General features: G+C 38.4%; 5 protein-coding genes and 1 long non-coding RNA gene across 11 annotated transcripts; 3 read left to right on the top strand and 3 right to left on the bottom strand.

The window, feature by feature from the left end:
* Nucleotides 1-124: 124 nt before the first annotated feature.
* On the bottom strand, nucleotides 125-3268 carry LOC116921441 (translation initiation factor eIF-2B subunit epsilon). The gene is made up of 11 exons (XM_032927739.2): nucleotides 2984-3268; nucleotides 2590-2906; nucleotides 2333-2507; nucleotides 2030-2271; nucleotides 1834-1956; nucleotides 1614-1767; nucleotides 1358-1550; nucleotides 1076-1303; nucleotides 833-1005; nucleotides 493-771; nucleotides 125-429 (listed from the first exon to the last, which is right to left on the bottom strand). The coding sequence occupies exons 1-11, from the start codon at nucleotides 3116-3118 to the stop codon at nucleotides 367-369; spliced, it is 2082 nt and encodes a 693-aa protein (XP_032783630.1). The 5' UTR covers nucleotides 3119-3268; the 3' UTR covers nucleotides 125-366.
* A 660-nt stretch (nucleotides 3269-3928) lies between these two features.
* LOC116921443 (serine/threonine-protein kinase Pak) lies at nucleotides 3929-9436 on the bottom strand. Of its 2 annotated transcripts, XM_032927743.2 has the most exons (15): nucleotides 9276-9434; nucleotides 8803-8986; nucleotides 8648-8744; nucleotides 8531-8585; nucleotides 8177-8446; nucleotides 8036-8076; nucleotides 7743-7936; nucleotides 7488-7683; nucleotides 7305-7430; nucleotides 7090-7237; nucleotides 4905-4997; nucleotides 4691-4841; nucleotides 4426-4628; nucleotides 4202-4290; nucleotides 3929-4135 (listed from the first exon to the last, which is right to left on the bottom strand). In XM_032927743.2, the coding sequence occupies exons 2-15, from the start codon at nucleotides 8979-8981 to the stop codon at nucleotides 3986-3988; spliced, it is 1992 nt and encodes a 663-aa protein (XP_032783634.1). In that variant the 5' UTR covers nucleotides 8982-8986; nucleotides 9276-9434; the 3' UTR covers nucleotides 3929-3985. The 2 variants fall into 2 exon arrangements, with proteins under 2 accessions (XP_032783634.1, XP_032783633.1); XM_032927742.2 differs by lacking the exons at nucleotides 3929-4135; nucleotides 4202-4290; nucleotides 4426-4628; nucleotides 4691-4841; nucleotides 4905-4997 and adding an exon at nucleotides 6318-7017 and having other exon boundaries at nucleotides 7088-7237; nucleotides 9276-9436.
* Nucleotides 4973-7273, top strand: LOC123471328. Its single transcript, XR_006645802.1, has 2 exons — nucleotides 4973-5454; nucleotides 7062-7273. It is a non-coding gene; the product is annotated as an uncharacterized LOC123471328 (long non-coding RNA).
* Nucleotides 9437-9681: 245 nt separating the features above from the next.
* On the bottom strand, nucleotides 9682-11253 carry LOC116921450. Its single transcript, XM_032927754.2, has 6 exons — nucleotides 11028-11253; nucleotides 10775-10937; nucleotides 10479-10711; nucleotides 10222-10414; nucleotides 10048-10164; nucleotides 9682-9988 (listed from the first exon to the last, which is right to left on the bottom strand). Exons 1-6 carry the CDS (start codon nucleotides 11141-11143, stop codon nucleotides 9809-9811), a joined length of 1002 nt encoding a protein of 333 aa, XP_032783645.1. The 5' UTR covers nucleotides 11144-11253; the 3' UTR covers nucleotides 9682-9808.
* Nucleotides 11254-11437: 184 nt separating this feature from the next.
* On the top strand, nucleotides 11438-18536 carry LOC116921456 (lysine-specific demethylase 5C). Of its 2 annotated transcripts, none has more exons than XM_032927763.2 (23): nucleotides 11438-11804; nucleotides 12074-12151; nucleotides 12217-12355; nucleotides 12410-12679; nucleotides 12748-12831; nucleotides 12900-13123; nucleotides 13189-13381; nucleotides 13449-13604; nucleotides 13677-13838; nucleotides 13901-14295; nucleotides 14353-14650; nucleotides 14731-14994; nucleotides 15066-15226; nucleotides 15434-15696; nucleotides 15761-16107; nucleotides 16172-16353; nucleotides 16425-16766; nucleotides 16834-17119; nucleotides 17190-17428; nucleotides 17502-17657; nucleotides 17720-17860; nucleotides 17927-17991; nucleotides 18061-18536. In XM_032927763.2, exons 1-23 carry the CDS (start codon nucleotides 11658-11660, stop codon nucleotides 18173-18175), a joined length of 4707 nt encoding a protein of 1568 aa, XP_032783654.2. In that variant the 5' UTR covers nucleotides 11438-11657; the 3' UTR covers nucleotides 18176-18536. The 2 variants fall into 2 exon arrangements, with proteins under 2 accessions (XP_032783654.2, XP_032783653.2); XM_032927762.2 differs by having other exon boundaries at nucleotides 15425-15696.
* A 282-nt stretch (nucleotides 18537-18818) lies between these two features.
* On the top strand, nucleotides 18819-25383 carry LOC116921458 (acetyl-coenzyme A synthetase 2-like, mitochondrial). Of its 4 annotated transcripts, XM_032927765.2 has the most exons (18): nucleotides 18820-19274; nucleotides 19336-19511; nucleotides 19591-20323; nucleotides 20388-20572; nucleotides 20657-20905; nucleotides 20986-21282; nucleotides 21770-21859; nucleotides 22295-22426; nucleotides 22499-22628; nucleotides 22884-22980; nucleotides 23071-23270; nucleotides 23362-23537; nucleotides 23597-23897; nucleotides 23959-24098; nucleotides 24168-24371; nucleotides 24439-24693; nucleotides 24761-24943; nucleotides 25023-25383. In XM_032927765.2, exons 6-18 carry the CDS (start codon nucleotides 21226-21228, stop codon nucleotides 25191-25193), a joined length of 2136 nt encoding a protein of 711 aa, XP_032783656.2. In that variant the 5' UTR covers nucleotides 18820-19274; nucleotides 19336-19511; nucleotides 19591-20323; nucleotides 20388-20572; nucleotides 20657-20905; nucleotides 20986-21225; the 3' UTR covers nucleotides 25194-25383. The 4 variants fall into 4 exon arrangements, with proteins under 4 accessions (XP_032783660.2, XP_032783656.2, XP_032783657.2 ...); XM_032927766.2 differs by having other exon boundaries at nucleotides 19591-20572; nucleotides 21007-21282; XM_032927764.2 differs by having other exon boundaries at nucleotides 19591-20572.
* Nucleotides 25384-25471: the final 88 nt, after the last annotated feature.

Here is a 25471-nt window from a genome sequence, read left to right as displayed (position 1 = left end):
AAGGTTTTTTTTTTTTCATTTTTCTTTTTTGGTTTGCTGGTTGCATAATTACTCATGGAACTTCATATAGCCATAACCCTAAGCTTCTGAGGGAGGAAAAATAATGTTTAGGGAAAATGTGACATTCAGGTCAACAGCCATTCATTTACGTCGAGAATTAACTCAACTGGCATTTCTTATTGAAGACATTTCAAGTACACTTGTTTACCGACGATTTCACCACATCATAGCACTAACCCCTTATTATCCATTCATCAGCTTTCACACCATTCAATGTGTAGCAATGAGATTTATAAAAAAAAAATGATCCTTGAATAAATTCAACTTAATTACACCTCTCAGATGGAGGGGCAAGTTATGAAACTTTCAATCTGATTCGTCAGAAGACTCCTCTTCCGCTTCTTCTAGCCAGGTAATAAATGGTTCCACCTGTTTTAAAAATCATGGATATTTTACAAAATTTCTAAACGTTGATTTACGAAAATGGCTTACGATCTTTCGGATGGTTGTCATTGCACTGGGATCGTTCGGTGGATTGGCATGCCACTCCAAAATTGCTTCTTCATGTAACACGTCCTCCCCATACAAATAGTGAAGAACTTTGCAAGTGATTTTAGCAAATTTTGGGTTATTAACTCCATATTCTTCCAGAGCTTCTAAAGAATCTAGCATCGACTGATTATTTTTCAAATAATTTCTAAGAACAGGTAGGAAATGCTGCAATATCGGTCGTAGCGCAGCCCAGTCATCATTCGTGCCAGAACCGCCCTTCTGTGTACATGAAAATCGTTCATGATGGAATCCAAGTTTTAAAAAATCTACTCATGTTTACCTTTGTCATGACCGATGGTAGGGAAAGCATAGCTTTGATGACGAGCATGTTGACTTCTTTCATCGTTACATTATAAGCATATTTGGAGGAATTGATCTCAAGCACCAAATTATCACCTTTAATTTTTTCTTCATAACCTCTCTGAAGACTCTCCAATACTTCATTGTAGAACGCTGTAAAATAAAAAAACAAAATGGCAAATAAATAATAATTTTGATTTGTTTGACATGAAAAGCGTTTTACATCTTGCATTCATATCCTCGGGCAGATCCCCAACTTCCAGGTCTTCTTCGTGATCTTCATCTTCATCATTATCAGCTTCATCTTCATCATCTTCTTCGCTTTCTGTGTCGTCTTCAATCTCTAAACCCCACAATTCATCGACTAAAGATTCTACATCCGAATCTTCTTCGATGGGGCGATGGTAGACATAACCGATACTGTCAGCACTTACAGGTGCAGGTAAGTTTTCTAATGAATAATTTCAGTAAACTGCAGTAAACGTTTTAGTTCATGTTTGCATACCTTCTTCTTCGTCAGAAATTTCAAATTCGTTTTCTGATTTGGGAGGAGAAGCCATCAAACGTGTATTGGCAGGAATCTTTGTACCCGGAGCTAATTTTACTCCAGGTCCTAGGACGCAACCATGACCCAATTGGACTCCTTTCTTTAAGCAAACACCGTCGGCAATGAGGGCTACTTCGATACAACATTCATCCTAATTATAAATGGCTATTTGTATATTTCTTGATTCTACGATTGAAACTTTGTTTTGTTTTACCTCGATAATAACGTCATCCCAAATGTACGCATTACTGATGCGTACGTTGTTTCCGATTTTGCAACGCTTGCCAATAACCGACTGTGTCACATATGTTTGTTCTCCTATTTCAGAGTTTTCTCCTACCACGACATCCACCTCTAAAACGCTTTCCCTAAAACAAACGGGTGTTATGGCTGAATATGTATGAAAACACACAAAAAAGAAACAGATACTTTACTTGCCCAAGGTGACGCCTGGCTGTTTGTAGACATTGTGACGAGACAAAGTGTGCCTGGGAGTTTCTTCACTCCGGTTTAAATCGGGAACAAGTGGAAATGTCCAACGTTGAATTATGTCTTTGCTGTTAATGATTTAATTCGGAAAATTCCTCAAGAATAACGGAGATAAATTAAATATTAGATAAACGTTCTCACCTTACAGCATCATACATCGAGATATTTGAAACACGTGCTGCGTACGATCCTTCTAGCTGGTGACAATATATGGTGTTGTTAAGAATTTCTTCATTGATAAGGATACCGCGGACAAAATCTCCCCATGTTTGGTAATCGAAATTGTCAGAGAAGAGCGGTAAAACTACAGGAGAGCAGATCGAAATGTGCGTATCTACCAAATCATAGCGCAAATCAACAAGGCCGTGCTCTTTAAACATTTCCTGTAGAAAAATATGTATAAAAAAGCAGAGGTTTTTTTTAAGTATGAATGAGTTAACCCACCAAGGGGAAACTGAGTTTCTTCAGATTTTTAGATTGTTGATAGTTTAGTATACGCCCGTTGGTGGGATTAATGGCGAGGACGAGCTCTTCTTCAGCTGAACGCGACCGATGGCCCAAGAAAGATTTTTTAAAAATATGTGTCATGACAATGCCTTTGTCTGTTTTTCTCTTTTCCCTACAAAAAGTCAAGCAATACATGAGAAAGCTGTTTCTATGATTCTTACACATATCTATGTATGATCAATATAGTTATTTACCTGTGCTCTTCTAGTATAGGTATCAGTTGTACATTTGATATTACATCAGCAGACATCAGTATAAAGTCTCCTCTAATCAAGGACTTTCCATCAATGTCTCGCAGAGAATCTCCAAGTGAACGACAATCATCAGAGCTCTGAGAAATAACTTCAATGGACATGGGAGATGCAGATCTCATCCACTTGGATTCTCTGAGGTATAATCGAATCTGATCAGCATGTGCTACACAATACACAAATGTTTTTTGGACTCCACTTAGAAGTAGAGATTCCAAGGCATAATCAATCATTGGCCTGTTGACCAGAGGTAGAAGTGCCTAAACAAAAATATAAATATAACTATATAATTAGTTTTTTCTTTTTCAAACCAATGTTGAAGGTCTTATGCCCTCACCTTAGGTTTCAAATCGGTGACGGGGGCGAAGCGAATACTGAAACTATCGGCGATTAGAATAGCTACGATAACATCTTCTTGCTTCACGACCTCCGAGCCGGGCTTGGCCGTTCCTGATTTGACAGCTTTGCTCATTATTCAGTTAAACTTTTAATTTTGGATGGCAAAGGCAATGCTTGCATCAAACTAGAAAAGAAGTTAATAAATAGTACACATGTAAACCTCAAGACTTCAAGCCCGTTCAAGGCTGAGGAGTCGAAAGTTCACGCAGGAAAATGTGGAAATGATGCAAAATTTTTGTCTGCTTTGGTTTGTTGCCGCAGGGAACTCGAAGCAGACGAAAACTTTCTTCTTCAAAGTGATCGATAGGAATTGCACATTTGTGTAAATCTGCCATCAAATTTCTTGTGGACCGGCATTATATTAAAGACACAGCCGTGTTTAGTACGTGTAATATATATATATAAAAAAAACTTCTCTTTCAATATTTTCTGATTTGTACCTCTAGTCCACGTATAGATCGAGGTAAGATAGATGTGAGTCAATAAGGACTTTCTGTTGATTTACCAATTTGAATTTTCTAGGTTAACTATTGTGCCATGAATAGCGTTAAAGAAGCGTGCAGTCAGTTGAAGCAAAACTATGATGCATGTTTTAACACATGGTTCACAGAAAAGTTTTTGAGGGGGGATCATTCCACAGATTCATGTGGGCCGTTTTTCAAAGTGTACCGAGAGTGTGTTAGGGTGAGTTATTTGGATAGCAGCACCCAAAAATCTTTCATCACACTATTATCTTTTTTGTTACAGAAAGCTATTCAAGAACAAAACATTGACCTAAAAGAAATAGAAAAAGAAATCATGGGAACTGAAGAAGAGCTTAAGCCTCCTGGTTCTAAATGATAATTTTGCAGCAACCATTTCTTCAAATAATAAATAATTCGTGTAAAGAAAATGACTACACTCATTGTATTATTTATCTTATGAATAACATGTTCATCTCTCATTTGCCTTGGACAAAAGATTGGAGATTTTCTAACAAACCGACAAACAGTTGGTGTTCCCGTTTGGTGGCGAGATCACTCAATTTTTCAGCAAACTCGTTCGATACACCTCGCTCTTCAAGTAAATTCATGAGAAGATCGTACATGTACTAGAAACAAAGAGTGATTGAAATATTAGTAAAAATATTGGTTTTCAATTTGACTACAGGTAATACCCCATCAAGGATATCCCCAGCAACAGCATAAGTCTGTTCATTATGATCGCCCTCATATACTGCAAGTTCATCAATCGTGAAAATATCATCTGAAATAAGTAACACAATGTTAATTAGCAAGCAGTAAAAATTTCATCAACTTGATACTTTTTTCACAACTAGACTTTAGCTATTTAACTAATGCTAAGACAGCACAAAGTTTTTTCTCTGTATGTTGTACTCACTTGGGGCATCTTCTACAGGCTCTCCTGCATCTTGGATATAGCTGCATGCAAATCGTGTTACTTGTTTCCCCTTGATGAATTTAACTTCAAAATGTGGTCTTGATTTCATCTCAGCCTGTGGGGGATTGTCTGCTTTGGTATTCAAATCTCCTTCATTTATGTCAGCATCAACAGAATGGTTGACATTTACTGTGATCTCAATTCTTAAAAATAAATAAAAATGTGAGAAATTTTTCCAACCACAGATTTACAAAAAATCAATTACTGTTCATCATTGAATTTCTTAGACAATGCTATCTCTGCACCGTTATGTTTAACCTCAAATCCATCCAGGTTACTGACATCCCTAGACTTGCTCATACCCTTCTTTTCAACAGCAATTTCTTCCGAAAGGAATTCAATCAGCTCTTTGTCACCTTTAAAAATTTAAAGCGTTGATCATTTACAGTAAACTAAACAGTATTTAGAACAGATGTCACCTCGTGTGTGAACACCTCTACATTCTCCACATGGGCAGGTAGAGCCTAATGGAGTATGCTTAAACGCCGGTGAAAGCTTTGAGGGAACAAATTGATTAGTGGGATTAGAGATATACCATAGAGACCTTGTAATCGGTTTCGTTAGTCTCATAGACCGCATGGACACCGGTACCGCACGTGAAACATTGCGAACGACGTTAACAACGGAGAAGGACATAATTTTAATGAGTGAAAACTGATAGCTTCTTATGAACTGATGTTTAAAAATGATTTTACTTTACGATATCGAAGTGATCTTAACTACCACCCACAAATTTCCGCACGCTTAAAGAAATGTTACCGTAACAATCAGAATATTCTAGGCTTGTACTCCACGAGGGCGCTTCGATTAAATCGATTCTTTTCAGGCGATAGTCGGGTTCTTTTTGATTACGATATCTTTGTTTATGTTTCTGTGCATGGCCTGTTTCTGTGTTAAGGCTTTAATGTTCCTACGGTTAAGGCATACATTTTTTGGTGAATTGGCTCGCACTTTGCATTTTGTGTTCAAGTAAGTAAAGTGTATGTTGTTGCTTTTATTTCACTGAAATGAGTAAAATGAAATTGTCGTGTGCTCCTGGTGCTCTTGGTTTAATTTTTTAAACCGGGAAGAGGAGAATAACATTGTTTTCCGGTGTGTGATGGTCAACGTTATTGATAGACGGTAACCGCAGACTTAGAGCAGTTCGAAAAACAAGGAAAATTTTTTTATTTTTTTAGAAACTTAAGAGATCAGATAAAAATTTTTATTTGGATGATGCAAAGAATCACAATATATAAAATAAATTGGTTAAAGCAACCACAAAAAAAGAAACAGTATTGAAGAGATTTGAAGCCATGTAAACGAAATAGCAAACTCATGTCTTACCACCATGCCATGCAAAATGTCTTAACATCTACAAATTAAGCATTATGACCGGGTGACAATGAAAGAAAAAGTGGGTTGGGATGTGTGGTCCTAGCACAGTTCCCGTTGTAATATATCGCTCCGTGTTCGATTCCCACCACCTCCAATTTCTAAACCCATTCCTCCTTGCTCTCCCTCCCTCCTCCCTCCCAAACTTACCCATTGTGATACCTAATGTTACGTCATCTTCATCTTCATCGTTCATCGCAACTGATAACGCTCAACATCTCATCGGACTACGTGGGATATTCAACATCATGGAAATGTTGGTTATTCTTCCTCCTCCAACAAGGTCAACGCCCAGCTCTTTTTCTACGTCTTTTATCGAGCATTATTAGAAGAGTGAAACGAAACAATCTATTGCGTTTACAGATGAGTTTCAATAAAGGACAATTAAGAATAAAATCACAAAAATACAAGAAAAAGAAACAACTTCAAATTCAAGAAGAACAAATAATAATAAGATCAGAGGTTCAAACCTGTATTGCATCGGAATCCACATAAGGATAAAAACCAAGCGACGTTGAATCCGTCTTGTGGAACATAAAATACTGTGCAAATTAAGGCACGAGATACAAGACTAGCAAAAGAAAAAAAAAAAGCGGCTCATGGAAATCATAGTTCCGCTTGATAGGAAAGTTTCAAATTAAAACAAAACAAGGTACTTCAGTCAGATGTTAATACTATGTCCGAAGTCTTAAAAAAGAAGCATTTCAAGAAGATACGTTGTATGCGTTAAGGTATTGGCACTCAGTTTGGTCCCCCTAAGTTTCTACCTTATGCCGCCTTTAGGGCTTCGTAATTGGTCAATTAGGGTGACGGCAGTATCTTTCACATTTTCTTGTTTAGTATTTGCTGAGCAGCTTGAATATTGCCTTTAAGTGTCCGCAAATCAGAAGCACGAAGAAGAAATGGATGCTTCAGTAATTCTTCACTGGAAGCTCTCTTGTCCGCATCTACTTCTAGACATCTCTCCAGAAAATTCTGAAATTCAGGACTCAGTTTATTCCACGACGGAATCTGCGGTCGACCATTTGTTGCGATCAAGTATAGAGCTCTCAATTGTGTTTCTTTCAAATAAGGTGGTTCGCCGTCTATCATTTCTATGGCCATGATGCCAAGTGACCATATGTCGATCTTTTTGCCGTATTTCTTTTTGGTTACAACCTTTGGATTACCAAAAATTGGCATGAAAAATGTTTTTCTGTTAGTGTAAAACAGGTGTAGGGAAGTGTACCTCCGGGGCCATCCAATACGGGGTTCCAACCATCGTTTGTCGCTTTTCATCTCCTTGGATATTTGCGCAAAATCCAAAATCTGTCACTTTAACAGTACCATCCAGGCCCAGTAAAATATTGTCTGATTTGATATCCCTATGAATAATACCCTTAAAGAAATAAATACAAATGTGTTTATAATGGTATGCAAAGAGTAAATACTTTTTCTTTACTCACCTTACTATGTAAGTACGTAATGCCATAAAGAACCTCACGGCAGACGCCAGCTATCTGACCTTCTTTGAGGACAGTTTCAGTGACAACATCAGTTAATGGCCCTCCTTCAAGAAGCTCCATCACCACCTAATCCACATTTTTTTAAATAATGGGAATTATGTTATAAAATATTATTATACTCACCCAAAGATGATCCTCGTCATAATAAGCATCAAGAAAATTGACTAGATTTGGGTGAATGATATCACGCATAACGAAAATTTCGTTTAGAATCATCTCGCGTTTGGGTTGCTTAGATAAATCAATTTCTTTGATAGCAACACGTTCATTCTTCCCAACCGACTCCGAATCAGCGGCTATGTAAACTGTGCCAGACGCCCTGAAAATTTAACAATCCATAACTATACAATAATACAAAAAAAAAAGAGATCGGAATACCCAGCGCCAACTTCTTTGAGACGAGCGTATCGTTTGAAAGGATGGCCGCATTTGCAAAGTTTTCGTAGTGCAGAGTCAACTTCATCGTCAGTCATCATCCCATCCACTTTAATTTCTTTTTTACGAATAATAAGTGGGCTTCCTCCATCAAAATATTCGTCGTCATTTGTTCGTTTTGCTCCGTTAGAATTCTCCTAAGCCGTGGTAATAAAAAAAAAAAGAATAAAAATATTAAATACCGATCTTTTAGTTATCAGTATATCTCAATTATAAAAAAACAAATATATATTTACGTTTTTTATGACAACCATAGTTTTGTTGAAATTAGGTCCACCTTCCGCGAATAAAATTATTAGTTTTAAAATAGAGATTATGAATAATACAGGAAAGCAATAAAACTATCTACTTCAAGCTTTGCGCCAAGGAATACTTACAGTCATCAAGATTTGTCGATTCCAAAGAAAGTCGGTTACTTTTGGGCGGAAGAATTGGCAGTGGAGGTGGAATATGGCCTGCAGGGGAGCGAGATGACACAACATCGTCCAAAGACGGCCGACGTGATGTCGTTTGTGTCGTAACGCCAACAGGCGGACGGGAGGGTAAAGCAGGAGGTGTTTGGGGTTGTTTGCTAGATAAAGTCATAGAAGCCATACCGAGATTCACTGCTGCACTAGCAAGCATAGCGGTCGTAACTCTGCTTGTTCCTTATTGACGAAAATGTTGCATTCAGCTGTTCATGTTGAAAAGGGAATACTGTGGCAAAGCTCAAGAAAGGGTTCAAAACTTACCCATGTTTTCAATCTCCATTGACTCTTTTTCTATTATTTCTTTGGTAGCCAAAACCTTAATGGATAATATATGAATAACAAACATTACAATAACAAAATTGAAATAAATGAATTCACCTTAAAAGGCAAGTTTTTTGGGCCTTGCTTTTGAGAAAACATGAAATATTGTACTGCATGAAGAACAGCATCTGGGTTCTCATTTAATTCTCCCTGACTATACCATACCAAGACTCATTAAACAAAAATAATAGATACACTTGATTATGACTTACGTCAATTCCTTATTGACCAGCTTTAGCCATGCTTCAGGAAGGCCTTCTAGAGCACCTGTTTGATGGTTAAGAGCTACATGGACATTATGAGAAACACTCATTGGACCACTAATATCTGATGGTCCTGAGTCAGTTGGCGAGTTGTTTCCACGCTTAAAAAGATTCTTTAGTCTTGACATCCTTGCTGAAATAAAAGATTGTAAAAAACAATCATTACTTATGCATAACAATATTGCACTTAGTGAGACATGGGACCCAGTTCCCTGCAGCAGAAACTTCAACACTTTCAACGTAAAAATAGGTTATTCAATGCGTATTGCGTGAGGTTATTGAGTTTCGTTGAATATATTTGTTTGCTAGAACTGATTAAACCATGTAGAGATACTGATCTTAAATGTAACAAGTGACATTATAGAAGTTCCTTGGGGTTCATTTTTTCATTTATTGGACTAACTGAACTCAATAATTATTACCTTTTTTTGACTAGATTTAGGGAAAAATCTTGAACATTGGGCGAATAGTGGAAATGAATTTGACACAAACTGATAACTACTCAGAGACTTTTCAATCTCTATCTCTATTTTGCACGGTCCAATGCATGATAATGGCCAGAAGAGTGAAACTGAAACTACGCCATGGACTGTAGGTGAATGTCACTAGCGATCCTAGCGGCGAAGGATGGTATTGGCGGTTGCGATGTTAGCGTTAGCCGTTAGGAGAGACGGGAAAAATTGAGACTCCCAAAACCGCGAAGAAAAATCGAATGGTAGTTAGACACCAGGTTTTGGGCCTTAGCTAGTGAAATATTCGGTTACGACCCCACCTGAAGAAGCGCAAGTGCAAGATTGTGAAATAAAGGCAACCACATTACTATTATACTTATTCGGCACAAGTATGAGTCATAAACCCCAGCGTCTATTTATCTTTTTAAAAATTTTTTAAACAAGCACATTCTGAAAGAGTTATAAAAAATATATGTATATTGCGGAAAAGCCGCAAGGATAATTCATCCTTCACACTTTCGCAAAGTTAAGAAACATAGCTGGCGTTGAGTTCTGTCAAGTTGATCCTTTAATAATTTAACTTCGTTGCGAAAACCGGAACCTTCTATTAGCCTACGTTTATTCAACTGATTGTTTTCCTCTTTTAATCGCTCCATCATTTCTTTCATAGACTTAGTTTGGGTCTGGAAATAAAAATACGGTTTAGTTAACATAGCTTGTAAATTATGCAAATTTTTTCTACTTGGAATTTGTCTGCTCTCTTTTGAGATTCATCCTTAATTTCTTGAACCATATTGTTCTGCGCTGTCAATTTTTTGTGATACGATTCCGTTTCTTTTTCGAGTTCAACAACCTTTTTCTGTAATATCAAAATCAGTTAAATGTAATGCAAAATGTTTTGGTTAAAGAATTTTACTCGTAATCTCTTAATTTCCTGATCAGTGCAATGCTCCACTCTCGTGCCTCGAGCACTTGGAGTGCTACTATGATCAAAAAGATAATTAAAATCATCTACAGTTTTCCCAGAAAGGAAGTCCTGTATGTGTTTTTGGCTACGTTGCATCCTATAGTCATTTGCCAATAAAAGTTTTTCCTTCAAGTCCTGGATTCTAATTCAATGAATTTTGTTATTATAACTTGAATCATGGAACTTAATGTTTTAACTATATTTACCTTTGTTTCAATTCTTTTTTACATTTTTCATTTATCCTTCTTTCTTTCTCCCATTCCTCTTTTAGAAGAGATCGCTCATCAAGCAACTTAGAGGCTTGTTCTTTCATTAGTTTATCCATTTTTGCTATATGCTGCTTCAAGACAAGCTCTCCTTGAAAAAAATGATTCGGTACAGGTTTCCCATTCAGGGAAAGAAGGAGGTCTAGCTTTTCACGATCCAATTCATGTTGTTTCTAAATTTAAAAAATTCTGTTTGGAGTTACTCATTGAAATAAGATATGACAACTATAATTTACTCTAAGAAGATCAATATGAAGAGCCATTTGTTGGCAATTATTGCGTTCTGTCAATAACAGAGCTTGGGTCCTGCCCAAAACACCATTAGTCAACCTGAGGTTTTCTTCTAAAGATTCAATTTTTGACTCAAGTTGTTGTCTTTCTTCTAATTGAAATCTCAATCTGTAATAAATAAACTGTAATTAACTGGTAAAGTCAATGGAGTATTTTTATATTAAAATTAAAAACATGTCATTTGATTAAGATTCGTACGCTGCAAGGCCCCTATCCAATCCTTCATATTCTCTCAAGCATTTTTCCAACATGGTTTTGTACTTTTGCAGTGCTCCTCTTGTTGCTGGGAGTTCGTCGTCATTTTTATCGGTCATTCTGGGATACTCAGCGCAAGAATGTTGTCCAGAGTGAATATTCAATCAACAATATTACAGGTTTTGTTCAAAACATAGGCAGCCATCAATTCAAACTGACAAGTGACAACAACAGCAATGCCTTTTTTTTTAAATAGTGTTTTAAAATTATCATCTACGTCTAATATTTCTGTAAAAAATATTAAAATTACGGTGATTTAGTTGAATTTGTTTATTTATGAAGGTATCATAAAACATTTATTTAATATGAAATTGGCAAACATTTAAATGTATGTATGAGAAAATGCAGTGCTTCGGGCGTCTCTCCGACAGAGTGACAAAAAACGAAAAGAAGTACTGCTCAAATCATAGTACTACAATTCTCTTTCCTATAGTTGCGTGGTCTACGTGTTTGGAAGCGTTAACGCTAACCTTCTTTTTGTGCACGATTTCATTGACGAAATGCCCATTGTTTGATCATCTTTGAAGCTCTCGTAGATTCGACAACTGCGTTTTGCTGTTTAAAGTGAAGAAAATGTCAGCCGAATTTGAGTTCCGTCCTCCGCCAGCTGCACCGACATACCATCCATCAGTACAAGAATTTCAGGATGCTTTGGCGTATATAGCGAAAATTCGACCGGAAGCTGAAAAATATGGAATATGCAAAATTAAGCCCCCACCAGTAAGTGACATTAATCCAGATTTAAATTTAGCCAGTGGATTGGTAAATTTTGCCAACAGTTACATGAGAAATCTCACAAAGATCTCATCTAGGGTTTCTGTGACAAAGCATGTGGTAGCAGGTTCATTATGTCCGCTTTCCCCAAGGCAACCATGTTGCTTCTTCCATTTTGCACTTTGATGTGTTGTTTTAACCTTCCCCAATATACTTTTTTTCTCATGTGAAAAGGAGTTTGTTATGTAGATTATTTTCAATGTCTTAATTTACAGGGTTGGCAGCCTCCATTTGCTGTTGATGTTGATAACTGCAAATTCACACCCAGAATTCAAAGGCTTAATGAACTGGAGGTAGTTCTTTGTAGACTTAATAATGGCCATCACAGCCAATTTACTGAATTTTTTATGTATTCTAGGCACATACAAGAATCAAATTGAATTTCTTGGACAAAATTGCAAGGTTCTGGGAATTACAGGGCTCTTCTCTAAGAATCCCTGTTGTTGATAAGAAAGCTTTGGATTTGTTTACCCTTCACAAGCTTGTTCAAGAAGAAGGTAGTGTTTTTTGTGTGTGATATGCAATTACATATTTCATAAAGATTATCTTAGGTGGGATGGAATTAATAACAAAGGAAAGGAGGTGGACAACACTTGCAACAAAAATGGGCCTGAAAACAGCAAACAACAAAGGCATTGGTGGTATTCTGCGCACACATTATGAAAGAGTCGTATATCCGTACGTTATTTTTGAAACCGGAAAGAATACGAAAAAGGTCAATGTTGGCAACAGTAAAATTAAGGTTGAAGACGAGCATAAGGATAAAGATTACGTTCCTCATCACATTCCTTCGAGAATGGCAGTCAAACCTCCTCCTCCTAGTAAGTCTATATCCCAATTTAGGTATCCTATCGCCGTATTACTTATTTGTTTTATTTTCTAAACGTAGCTAAGAAATCCCGACGAAATCGCCATTTTACCCATACCGAAAAAGAAGGAGTTGAAACGACCGATCGAGTTACACGTGGACAAGGTAGTAACGACGTCAAAGTGAATGACAATCCATTTTCTGACGTTTTATTTTCAAAAATATTATCATAGTGGAAAACATCGACGAGTTCGACCCACTAGAAAAATACGTTTGTCACAATTGTGGTCGAGGTGATGCCGAAGAAGCCATGTTACTCTGCGACGGATGTGATGACAGTTACCATACTTTTTGTCTTAATCCCCCCTTGAATGAGATTCCGAAAGGGGATTGGAGATGTCCTTGTTGCGTAGCAGAAGAAGTTAGTAAACCAACGGAAGCATTTGGTTTCGAACAGGTTTGTAATCTTTCAATTATTGAAGAATTTAAAAGTAATACGTAACCGTTTCTTTTCACTTGTAGGCTACCAAAGAATACACACTTCAGACGTTCGGTGAAATGGCTGATCAATTCAAAGCTGACTACTTCAACATGCCAGGCCACTTGGTTCCGACGTCAGCAGTGGAAAAAGAATTTTGGAGAATCGTTTCCTCAATTGATGAGGATGTTGTTGTCGAGTACGGGGCTGACTTGCACTCCATGGACCATGGATCAGGTCTGATTATCACAGCCGCCATTTTACATGCTGTACCGTTTAAATAATGTCACATATTGTATGACAGGCTTTCCAACCCTCAATTCACGGCATCTTCTATCTGGCGATGAAGAATATGCCACTTCTGGTTGGAATCTTAACAATTTACCAAATGTAGAGGGTTCAGTACTGTGCTACATTAATGCTGATATCTCTGGAATGAAAGTTCCTTGGATGTATGTTGGTACGTACAAACAAAGCGATCTGTGGCTTTCCTGTGCACTTCATTTCAGTGATTCTTGGTTTTGAAAATTAGGAATGTGTTTTTCTGCATTTTGCTGGCACAACGAAGATCACTGGAGTTACTCGATTAATTATTTGCATTGGGGTGAGCATAAAACTTGGTACGGAGTTCCTGGAGATGGAGCAGTGAGATTCGAAGAAGCCATGAGCAGTGCAGCTCCTGAACTATTCAAAAGTATGTTTGATTTGTTTGAAGCTCTTTGATTTTGTGTTTATTTAATTATCTTTGAATTATAGGTCAACCTGATCTTCTTCATCAGTTGGTCACAATTATGAATCCCAATATATTAATGGACGCTGGTGTCCCTATATACCGTACTGACCAGGCAGCGGGCGAGTTTGTTATTACATTTCCCCGTGCCTATCACGCCGGATTCAATCAGGGATACAATTTCGCCGAGGCCGTTAACTTTACACCATCCGATTGGTTGGACAAGGGACGAGATTGCGTCGAAAACTATTCACAACTCCATCGCTTTTGTGTGTTTTCTCACGATGAATTGGTGTGCAAAATCGCGTCTTCAGCATCGGAACTAAATCTCGAAATCGCCACCGTTGCCTATAAGGATATGTTGAAAATGGTCGAGAGTGAGCAAGAATTACGTAAAAACCTTCTGGCCTGGGGTGTCAAAGTATAACATTCAATTTATTTTACATTCTTCCCAACTCTAAACGAGAATTGTTTTTAGGATTCGGAGAGGGAAGCTTTCGAGCTATTGCCAGACGACGAGCGTCAATGCGATCATTGTAAAACAACATGCTTTTTGTCGGCTCTGACATGTAGCTGCGTGGAGGACAAACTCGTTTGTCTTAGACATATAAAGCTTCTGTGTGAATGCCCGCCTGAGAAGCATACCCTCCGCTACCGGTATACGATGGAGGAGTTACAAGGTCTACTCCTGAAAATCCAAGGAAAAGTCGAAACTTTTAACAGCTGGGCGGCTAAACTACGAGAAGCTTTGAAAGGACAAGGAGATGATCGAATTGGTAGAGTTTGGAAAAAAATGTTTTATGTTATTTGCTTTTTTTTTCTTATCAGTAAGTTTTTGTCTTATTTCGTAATTCAGAATTAGCGGCTCTAAAAGCCCTCCTGCAGGAAGCGGAAGAACATAAATTCCCCGGTACAGAATTGGTGCTATCACTTCGAGAAGCAGTAGAAAGTGCAGAAAAATGCACTATGGTGGCACAACAGCTGATGAGCAGTAAAGTACGAACGCGTACTCGCCTCCAAGGAGAGGCAAAATGTCGTCTCACTCTAGAAGAGTTACAGTTGTTTGTCCAACAACTAAAAAAACTTCCGTGCAAGCTGCCCGAATCTGAAGCGATACATGGTACGCGAATTTTTTCTTATAATTTTTTTCCATGAATATTTGGTCTAATCGTTACATTTCTGTTTTGCTAGAACTTTTTAAAAATGTTACCGAATTTCAAAAGGAAGCTAGACTACTTCTTGAGCCTCTCGTCGATACTCAGTCCATCCCAGAACTAGAAGTTCTTCAAAAATGTCTGGAGAGGGGAGCTACTTTGGGAATAGATCTCCCTGAAATTGCCCGTTTGAAACTTGTAAGTTAAAAACCATTCCAATCATTATTTGTCTTCTTGTAATATGTAATATGTAATATGAACTGTCGACTCTTTATTATTATTTCTTCTTACCTATTTGTCTTTCTAATGGGATTTTAACGGTAAGGGTTCACCTTTAAAAAGTATTCTTGTCCTATCAAAAACCATTATTTATTGTTTATTTGGAAATTATAACAGCGGATTCAGCAGGCCGAGTGGATGGGGAAGTACCGAGACCTGCTTGGAACAAATCCGATGTGGGATCCCGACGTTATTCCTTCTGGTGATCGCGATGCTACCGAAGAAGAGGAAGCAGGAGAGGTATCCTTGGACTCTTTGCGTGAACTGTTGGAGCTTGGTGTGGGCCTTCCTCCTCATCCCGTGTTGGAAAAATCCCTTGCAAAACTACAAGGGTTACTTGAGATGTCTGAGAAAATTGAAGATAAGGCGTCCAATTTCCTGCAGGCCAAGTAAATTGATTTTGAATTCATGTTAGATAATTGCCGTATGCATAAACATTTTATTTACTCCCAGGCCAAGACTTCCTCTGTCCTCAGCCGATATGATCATAAAAGAAGTTGTGTTGCTACCAACTTACCTGCCCTCTGTCGCTGCCTTGACGGAAGCTGCCAAGAAAGCACGGGACTGGATGACTCGTCTGGAGATTTTACAGAAGCTGGAGTATAGTCCATATCTGGAAGCTCTCGAGAGTTTAATGTCTAAAGCCAAGACGATTGCCGTTAAGCTGGATTCGCTTGACGAACTCGAAAATCAAATTGCTGCAGCTCATGCTTGGCGGGAAAGAACTGCTAAAACTTTCTTACGAAAAAATTCATACTACTCGCTGATAGAAGTCCTTTCACCGAAGCTCGACGTATTGGGTATGGTTTTGTGGTCAAAACCAGTGTAGTCTTGGATATCTCTAAATTGTTTTTGAATTTATAGTTGTAACACGTTTCCGTCGTCGTCGACCCAAAGAAGATCCTTTTAATCCAGTTAACGTCACTCATGTCATAGCTGTTGAAGCAGAGAAAAAAGAAGATCCTCGTCTAATTGTCGAGGCGTTTAAAGAGAGTGAGAGCAGTGAATTGACTAGTTTCAAACGTATACGAGTTCAAAACATTCAGGTGATTTCTGAACATTTCTCATCCAGCATCAGCCGTAAACTAACTCTTTTAAATTTTTGCCTGGAATGTAGAAAAAAGTGCATGATGATCAAGGTCTGGCTCACTACTGTGTTTGCCAGGGCAAAGCCCAGGGGGGCATGATCGAATGCGCTCTCTGTAAGGAATGGTTCCATCTTTCGTGTCTGAGAGGAGCTAAACAGCAAGGCCCAGGAGCAAAGAACAAGGCAAATGGCGAAGGCAATTTGATTAGCGGAATGAAAGACGGACGCTATCTCTGTGGTTACTGTTGCCGGTCGAGGCGACCTCGTCTTGAAACTATTCTCTCATTATTGGTGTCCTTACAAAAACTACCAGTCAGGTTACCTGAAGGTGAAGCCCTTCAGTGCCTCACAGAAAGAGCCATGAATTGGCAGGTATGGACTAAAACGTTACCTTTTTAAGATAACGAAATTGAAAAATCATTTCCATTCTATTTCACAGGATCGAGCTCGTCAGCTGCTCTCTACTGAAGAATTAACGACTTGCCTGTCTCAGTTATCGGCCACATTGCAACGTGCTACCGACGCTGCTGCTCGAAAGAAGGCGGACAACAAAACTAGCCAGAATGATCTTTCCAAATTGCCGACAAGTGAGCATCGAGATTTATTCAGTGGCAGCGAAGAGTCTCAAGATAGCGAATATACGGCCCGAGACAGTATTCCCGAGGTTGTGGAACAACCTCCAGCACTAAGCAATTCCGAGCACGCCTACTCATCCTTTTCCAGAGGTTAGGATGTGGCGGTTGATAGTACAACTTCATTTTACTTACACGTTTTTCTTTTTTTGTTCGTTATTAGATGGTTCTGGCTGCACGACTTCCAACAAGAAGAATGTGCGTAAATCACCTTTAGTTCCTCGGCAGCTTAATTCTTCCGTGTGGACCTCACCATCAAACATGTCAGCAAGCTGTGCACAGAATGTTCCTCTCCTTTCGCTCTCTTCTCAAACTGTTGCTAAGCTTGAAGATCTCATTCTCGAGGGTGATTCACTTGAAGTCTCTCTCGATGAAACTATCCATATAGGACGTATTCTTCAGGTAGTATTATTATTATTTTTTTTTTCATTTGGTTTTAGTTAGTGACGCAATGTTTTGTTTTTCTTTAAATTAGGCGATTAAGGCTCCCTCGGAACCTCCTGTCATGGCACTTCTGTACTCCAAAGACGATGAACAGGATTGTGACCCCAATGGGGATTCCTTTTCTAAAAGGAAGATGCAAGGCAAGAAAAGGAGATTGGATTCAACAGGGGATAAACAACAGTCTAAAGTAAGTGACTGATTCTTTTCAAGTTGATGGAGAATATTATGGTTGTTTTTTTTTAATTATAGGGCCCCAAAGGTAATAAGAACGCGAAACCGATGAAAGTGAACAAGAAACCCAGAATGATGAAGAAAACTGATGGTAAGAAAAGGCAATCGACAAATGAGAGTGAAAATGAGGAGGACTGCGCTGCTGATCAATGTTTGAAGGTATTTATTGAATAACTCATGGTTCAATGACGAAGTGTTTGATGTTAATTTTCTTGGCGGGCACAGCCTACAGGCAAAGAAGTCATCTGGGTGCAATGTGATGGAGGCTGTGAAATGTGGTTCCACCTTAGGTATTTCTATATTTTCCTTTTTGAACTTCGCCGAGAAATGTTTTATTAAGTGAAAATGTGTTTGACTAGATGCGTTGGATTACAAGCAAGGGACGTAAAGGCAAATGAAGACTATATTTGTCGACGATGTGCCGTCAAAAATCCTGCTTCAGTCGATGTTGACATAGTTGACAAGGACGAGTAAATATGGAAAGAAAAATTTTGTCCTCTGCATTACATTTCTCTTCTTGTGGCATTCTTCTCACACGTGGTATGATTACATAACCCGAGAATGCAAACAAAATTTCCGACTGACCAATGTTGTATAAATTTCCACCGAGAAAAAGTATCCTTCATATCTTTTCACAATTATATTTTGGCCGCGGCTTGCTTAAAGAAAAATTAATCACGATTCCGCCGGAATTCCGATTTTCGTCCGCTAATAAGTATTCATTCATTCGTTTCTTAAATTTGTCTGTACTCTATATGATCAGTGTCTGCGTAGCGACAATTAAAGTATCTTATGTTAGTCGAGAAATTCAGTAAATATACTATCGTCATTAGAAGTTGTTATAACGGGTTTTATTTATAGAATTAGAACTCGCGTCATTAAATTGTCGAAAAAATTGCCCGGCTGTTCCAGAGCCAAAATAGTAGCATTTTCAGTGGTTCGGTAGCTGCTGTTCAGATTGCACAAAAATGGCCGCATGCGAATTTGCAAATTCCTTAGCTCACGCCCCTAAACCGCGCAATTTCTTTGTTCAAATATAGACGGCCAGCGCTCCAAACGGCCAACCAAATATGTCATCAAAATAGGACTAAGCAGTTTCTGAATTTCTGAATTCCGATGAACAGAGTGGAAGAAATTATATAAAAGTTCTAGATTCCTAGAGGAGTAATAATATATAATCTAATTCGCTGCGCCGTCTGGGACTTGGTGATCTCAACTCCTTACCTTGTAAAGTACTTCGAAATATGAAAATGGGCTCTCGCTGCTTCCTAGTTCCTACAAACTTGCAAAAACGTTTCCAAGAAACATTGCGTCCTTCCATGAGTCCCTATAAACAAAAGCTAAAAATAGGCTGTAAAAGGAAACAAGAATATTGAAGAAAACTGTTGAAATTCCACGAATTTTTCCACCATAAAATATTCCAGCATGAAAATATGTGGTGATCATTTTGAAAAATCCTCCTTCACGTATTTGGAAAAAAAACCCTGGAAAACTACTGTTGATGTGCCAACACTTTTACAATTTGCAATGAAAGGTGCTGTTTGCAATGAGAAAAGTGCATTGGTGGTATTAGGTATTAGAAAAATAATATTTTGATACAATTAGCTGAATATAACTTTAGCGTCTGGAATCAGGAAAAGCTTATTCTACAATCAAGGCAAGGGATCTGAAAAAATCAGGAGCGAAAAGCGCAGAGATAATAGCAGAGCCACGTAATGACCAAATATAAGGTCAAGTGATGCAGTGCAATGTAGCCCAACAGATTAATCAAATCAAGTTAATTCAAATTAACACCCAAGATAGTTTGATGGTAAAGACAAATAATTTGCTATAACATATTCCCTTTCTTTTGAGATGTTAATGTCAGTCATTTTCTTGACTATTTAAAGGATATACATTATCTTATTTTTGAAAAGGACCAAATTCTACTGTACAAGTAGGCTAGTATTTTTTTTTTTCTTAAGCGGGTTCAGCAGCAGCTTATCTGTCGGGCCGGAGAAAATATCAGTTCAAAGAACAGCATTAACTTTTACAGCTGGAACAGGTATCTGTCTCCAGTTTTTTTCAACTTCAGCTGAAGATCGCAGTTAAATTTCGGAAGCAGTAGCTTCAGTCGCCAAAATGGAGGTTTGGCAGACTGAGTTAAAAGAAAAATATCTTGCGCATTTAGCTATCAAGATCGCCAAGAGCAGAAAGATCGCCAATTCTTTGGAAAGCAGAACATTGAAGCCAGAAATCAAGATACTTGTAAACCAAGTAAATAAGTTGTAAATTTTAGACTCGTTCTATTTTTGGTTTTCTTTAATACTTTGGATGCGACAACTATGGTAGAGAGGGAACCGGAAAACCCAACAAAAACTTGTAAAGAATTTGGCCTATTAATATCAACGTAAAAGCTCATGAGAAATCTTAGGCGCAACGTTGAGCAAAAGGACAAATCTTACGCAAGTCTTCTGAATACCACAGGGGTTGTGTTGTGTGATCGAAGAAAAAAGGATAAAAGAGTTAAACGCTTGCTATGATATTTGAATCTTCATGCTTCTTCATCCTGATCACAAACCAATAGTCATCATTTAGCTGTTAAATTTTCAACCAACTCAAGTCACATAGAGTCAAGCGTCTGTGAGGAATTGCATCACTTTACACGTTAAAAGCTCCTAAATTCATCTGTTTATTTGTTACCAAGGGACACTTTATCGAATCGTAATACGATCACAAACCATGCAGAGAAGGCCATTGAAGAGGAACTTCTTTCGCTCCAAGAACTCGATGGGCCCAAATGAGCGCGGATCTCACCAATTGCAGATGCAAAGCCAAATTTAGAGCAATAACTGAGAAAGCGTCCGACGAAAACGAATCAAAGATACAATTGTATGTTGTATGAGTCAACCAATTTAATTTTCTATATTTTTTATCTCTTTATTTTTTAAATTGTCGAATTGTGTTTCGTGATAGGAAATGTTTGTGGATTGCGAGCTAACCGCTTGGAGCGCTAGCCGCATTTCAGCCCACGATTCCCTACCCTATATACATTAAGTAATACGTACCAAAAAATGAAATTCTTATCTAACAGCAAGACGTCTGAAGATTAGTATGGCTACTTGATTAGTTAACATAAAGCTGACAAAACTTTGCAAGTTTTTAACGAGATAAATCCAGTTGATTCTTGCCTAATTTATCTACGGGCCTCTTGGCGAAAAATAGGTAGGAATCCCGTCACATTTTTAGTCCTATTCCAACGCCAAGCGTCGTTTTCACGAAGCTGTCCTGTTATTATTCCTTAGTTTCTCTCCTTTCATTGGCAGGCTGGTACGCACGGTCACGTTTTCATCATTTGATAGTGCAGCCATGCTAGAAAGGTTACAAGGATTCTATTTGTTCAATTATGGAGTTCAGTTCACTGGGAATTCTGGTGCGTACCATGGCTTACAATTACGAATAGCACCGTAAGCCCTTCGTCAATCACCATCGGCGCATAAACGCAGTCAAACAACACAATTTTTACTGACATTCCATTTTAAAACATGGCCCAACTTTTGAAGCTTTCGTTTGAAGTCGCTGGAAAATATTCGTCTTCTCTGGTGAGTCTTTTCATACCATATTTTATGGAAGCTTTTGAAATAGTTGTTTGGGAAGATGATAAGAAAGTCTGTGACGGGCACCTTATGGACAACACTCTTGGTGCTACCGTTCTGGCGGTATTTTATTTTTATCATGGTAGATTTACAGAAGATTCTAGTTTTCTTATCGATAAAAAAAAAATTATATTATACAAATCTATCTTGTTTCCGAACAAAGAGAGATATATTTTTTTTTTTGTATTTGGTTAAGAACCACTGCTATTTCTATATCTCTTTTGCTAGCTCTTTTTCTGTATTTTATTCAGTGCAGCTTAGTAAGCCGTAAATCCGCCAGTCGTAGATTCTTGCAATGTGATGCCGTATTTTTTCGTCGCTGCCATAATTCAGATCTTCCATTATTGCTTCGTATTACATGCAGCCATTTGTTACCAAATCCTTTTTCTCAAATAAGTGTAAAAGTACTTGAACACTTTCTTGTAACTTTTAGCTTAACGCAAGATCAGTTCTGGTTAGGAATCGAAATTTTTGGTGCACCATTGAAAAACACGGGAGTGCCAGTTGCTTCGGAACAGACCAAGTAAGTTTAATTCCCGCATTATTAAATTTAATGTTAAACATAAACTTTTACGCCTGCTAGTGTTGTTTGCAAACACAATGCATCAAACTAAAAGCAATCAGAAAGAATTAATATATTGGTAAAATTAGATTTCGTTGGCAACTTTCGTGATTTGGATTCCGCGTTCCATAGAATATTGAGCTGAAATTTGAACTCTTAGTTTTTCTTGCTTTTAATTGTTAGCTTTATCGTATAACTTTTCCCCATATCACACTGGGCTTATAAGGTCTTGTCTAGCGAATCCAGGCAGAAGAACCTCGCCGAGCGATGCCCTGCGCTACGCAGATGGCAAATCGCCAAAACCTAAAAAATGCTCAGATGATTCAATATTGTTGGTCGAACGTTATTTTTTTTTTTAGAGGAAACATGCTAAGGGAAAACAAATTCAATCTCTAGGTCAGATCGAAACTTGAACCCACGGTTGCAATGGATTCGCCCACAGCCAGCCAATGCAGTTTTCCCGATCTCCGAGATGTATTTCCGGGCTGCTCCAGTTACGAGGACCTTTACAACTTGAGCATTAAAGAGGTTTCTTGAAATAGTTTTCTATGCGTTGTTTTTGTTTACTTAATATGGTATTGAACATATCTTAATTTTTAGACGAACCTGTTCTGGGGTACGCTAGCTCGCATGAGCCTTCGCTGGAATCGTGACTTTGAACATGTTTCGAATTGTAACATGGAATCGGGCCTATTTCGGTGGTTTTTGGGTGGCAAATTAAATGTCTCAGGTAAACATTTTCCAAAAAAAGAAACCTTTCATTTGACACGCAAGAGCTAATTAGAAAATATTCATTCTGACAAAATCTCTGCTGTGATGTCAGTTTATTTTACCCATATTTTTATCTTATGCAAACATTTCTAAGTTACATGTTCCTTAAAAGGTTTACCCATTAATTTAATGGAATAAGAGATTTTTACTGCTGAATGATAAAAACATATGATCTAACTGAGGCTTGAAGGTTTGTATTGACGTTTGTTGACAGTGAATTGTGTTGATCGACACAAGGAAAAGGATCCCGACCGAGTGGCGCTAATTTGGGAAAAGGATGAACCAGGCCAAGAGGAGCGTATCACCTATGGGTACGACCCAAGTTAACCTTAAATCTTATATCATTTTGGCATTATTAAGTCCTGTTATCACTCTGGCATCTTATCTTAACACCGTGACAGACAGCTGTACACAATGATGAACCAAGTTGCCAACGTTCTTAAAACTCACGGGGTGAAAAAAGGTGACCGTGTAGCAATTTACATGCCTGCTTGTCCACTCGCCGTTGCCTCCATGCTCGCCTGTGCTCGGATTGGGGCCGTCCATTCTGTCGTGTTCGCTGGATTCAGTGCCGAAGCCTTGGCGAGTCGTATCAATGACGGTATCTCACTTTATTTAATTTATTTTTTTTTTCTATTGTTGCGCCAACGCATAATTAATATAGAATATTTTCTCCATTCCTTGTTGGTTAGCTGAAGCCACAGTGGTTATTACTGCTGACCAAGGAGTAAGAGGAGGAAAACTAATTGAGTTGAAGAAGACGGTTGTAGCTGCGGTTGGTAATTGTCCCAGTGTCAAAGCCATTTTTGTGGCCAAAAGAACAGGAAGCTTAGTCGTTTCATCTACTCTTGATGTCGACCTTGATGAGGTATATTAATCTTAGAATTAAATTGCGAGCTAAATGGTTTAAACATTAAATTTTACAAGGCAATGGCTAAGGAGAGTGGTGAATGTGAACCAGCCGTCATGGACAGTGAAGATTTACTTTTCATGCTGTACACATCTGGCAGCACAGGAAATCCTAAAGGAGTGGTTCATTCTCAAGCCGGTTATCTTCTTTATGCCTCATTGACACAGAGGCTAGTCTTTGATTGCAAAGAAGGTGACATTTTTGGTTGTGTTGCTGACATTGGATGGATAACAGGTCACTCTTACGTCGTGTATGGACCCTTGGCTAATGGTGTAACCACTGTTCTCTTCGAGAGCACACCAACCTATCCCGATCCAGGTGATTTCTTGTTCTACCGTGTGACACTTGTTTTCTCTTTTATTCTGAAAATTAATTGCAGGTCGATACTGGGAGACTGTTCAGCGTTTAAAAATCAATCAATTCTATGCGGCTCCAACAGCCATACGGTTGCTACTTAAGCACGGTGACGAACATGTCGAAAAGTATGATTTGGGTTCACTTCGCACTCTCGGTTCTGTGGTATGATAGCCATTGTGACTGTTCAATTACAAACGGAAAATTTTGCTTAGCAGCAATTTTGTGATAAAGGGTGAACCCATAAACGTAGAGGCCTGGCAATGGTACAACAAAGTTGTGGGCAAGGAGAAATGCGTTGTTGTTGACACTTGGTGGCAGACGGAGACGGGAGGGATTTGTATAAGTCCAAGACCATCAGCGCCCGATGCCGAAATTCATCCTGGTATGCCCATGCGGCCAATGTACGGAATCTGGCCTGTTATTGTCGGAGAAAAAGTATGATATTCTTTTTCGGAAAAATTCTTTTGCATTTTTGCTATTAATTTTAATTTTATTCTGTCAGGGCGAAGAATTAAAAGGCAACGATGTTACGGGTGCCTTGTGCTTAAAAAAACCTTGGCCAGGGATGGCACGAACCATTTATGGAGCGCATTCCCGCTTTCTGGAAACGTATTATCAACCTTTCCGTGGTTTTTATTTCACTGGTGATGGTGCCATTCGACACAAAAATGGCTACTATCAAATCACTGGAAGGATGGATGATGTCATTAACGTTACTGGACATCGACTAGGAACTGCTGAAGTAGAAAATGCCCTGGTATAAATTGGCATTTCAAATAACAGCCATCGTTTCTTAATTATTTTTTTGATTGTGCTGTTCTCAGGGACAACATCCCTCGGTGGCGGAGTCAGCCGTTGTAGGATATCCCTGCAATGACAAAGGAGAAGGTATTTATGCTTACGTAACACTTAAGGATGGCTTTCTTGCGGGTGTCAAAATGGAAACTGAATTAAGAGGAATTGTCCGGCAGAAAATTGCTGCTTACGCAGTTCCGGACGTTATTCAGGTAGCAAAACGGAAATATAGGATTAATAGAGATTTTCATAGAGTGCCTAAAGCATACTTCTTGATTATTGTGGTAACAGATTTGTGCTGGTTTACCCAAGACAAGATCGGGCAAGATCATGCGTCGAATTCTACGTAAAGTTGCGGCTGATCAGACAGAAAATTTGGGTGACATTTCGACATTAGCTGATCCCGCTGTTGTCAAGGATCTTATAGCAAACCATCAAACTATCAAGAATGCGGGAAAATAAGCCTAAAAATGTCCTCTTTCTATTGCTTGCTCACAAGCTGATCCCCCCCAAAAGGGTCACCAAAAGCACAAATTTATCACCTGAAAGCAAATGCGTGTTTTTGAGAAACTGACTTCCATTGCTTCTGCCAGCTTTCAAAGTTTTTACGTGTAAAAATAAAAGCAAAGGAAAATAAACAACATAAATTACATCGAAGCTGAATTTCAATACATATTCAGCGAAACCTAATATTCCAACTATAAAAAATTGCATTACTGTGGAAGGGTGGCCTGCTGATA

The sequence above is a fragment of the Daphnia magna genome, linkage group LG4 (assembly GCF_020631705.1).
Source record: "Daphnia magna isolate NIES linkage group LG4, ASM2063170v1.1, whole genome shotgun sequence".
Taxonomy (NCBI): Eukaryota; Metazoa; Arthropoda; class Branchiopoda; order Diplostraca; family Daphniidae; genus Daphnia; species Daphnia magna.
The sequence above is the reverse complement of the archived record's forward strand: the minus strand, read 5'-3'. Positions and strand labels throughout refer to the sequence as shown.

Excerpts from the sequence above, each read along its gene's own strand:
- LOC116921458 (XM_032927765.2), top strand. The coding sequence starts at position 21,226 with ATGGCCCAACTTTTGAAGCTTTCGTTTGAAGTCGCTGGAAAATATTCG. Across the intron at positions 21,860-22,294 it reads GTTGCTTCGGAACAGACCAA|GTCAGATCGAAACTTGAACC; the intron begins GTAAGTTTAATT and ends TTCAATCTCTAG. Across the intron at positions 24,372-24,438 it reads CTGTTATTGTCGGAGAAAAA|GGCGAAGAATTAAAAGGCAA; the intron begins GTATGATATTCT and ends TTATTCTGTCAG.
- LOC116921456 (XM_032927762.2), top strand. The coding sequence starts at position 11,658 with ATGTCAGCCGAATTTGAGTTCCGTCCTCCGCCAGCTGCACCGACATAC. Across the intron at positions 11,805-12,073 it reads GCAAAATTAAGCCCCCACCA|GGTTGGCAGCCTCCATTTGC; the intron begins GTAAGTGACATT and ends CTTAATTTACAG. Across the intron at positions 12,832-12,899 it reads TCGAGTTACACGTGGACAAG|TGGAAAACATCGACGAGTTC; the intron begins GTAGTAACGACG and ends ATATTATCATAG.
- LOC116921443 (XM_032927743.2), bottom strand. The coding sequence starts at position 8,981 with ATGTCAAGACTAAAGAATCTTTTTAAGCGTGGAAACAACTCGCCAACT. Across the intron at positions 4,998-7,089 it reads CCCGTATTGGATGGCCCCGG|AATTTGTTCCCTCAAAGCTT; the intron begins AGGTACACTTCC and ends ATCCCACTAATC. Across the intron at positions 4,136-4,201 it reads CTGGGGATATCCTTGATGGG|TACATGTACGATCTTCTCAT; the intron begins GTATTACCTGTA and ends CTTTGTTTCTAG.
- LOC116921450 (XM_032927754.2), bottom strand. The coding sequence starts at position 11,143 with ATGACCGATAAAAATGACGACGAACTCCCAGCAACAAGAGGAGCACTG. Across the intron at positions 10,415-10,478 it reads AAAAAAGAATTGAAACAAAG|AATCCAGGACTTGAAGGAAA; the intron begins GTAAATATAGTT and ends TCATTGAATTAG. Across the intron at positions 9,989-10,047 it reads AGAGAGCAGACAAATTCCAA|ACCCAAACTAAGTCTATGAA; the intron begins GTAGAAAAAATT and ends TTTTATTTCCAG.
- LOC116921441 (XM_032927739.2), bottom strand. The coding sequence starts at position 3,118 with ATGAGCAAAGCTGTCAAATCAGGAACGGCCAAGCCCGGCTCGGAGGTC. Across the intron at positions 1,768-1,833 it reads CCAGGCGTCACCTTGGGCAA|GGAAAGCGTTTTAGAGGTGG; the intron begins GTAAAGTATCTG and ends CGTTTGTTTTAG. Across the intron at positions 772-832 it reads TACCATCGGTCATGACAAAG|AAGGGCGGTTCTGGCACGAA; the intron begins GTAAACATGAGT and ends TCATGTACACAG.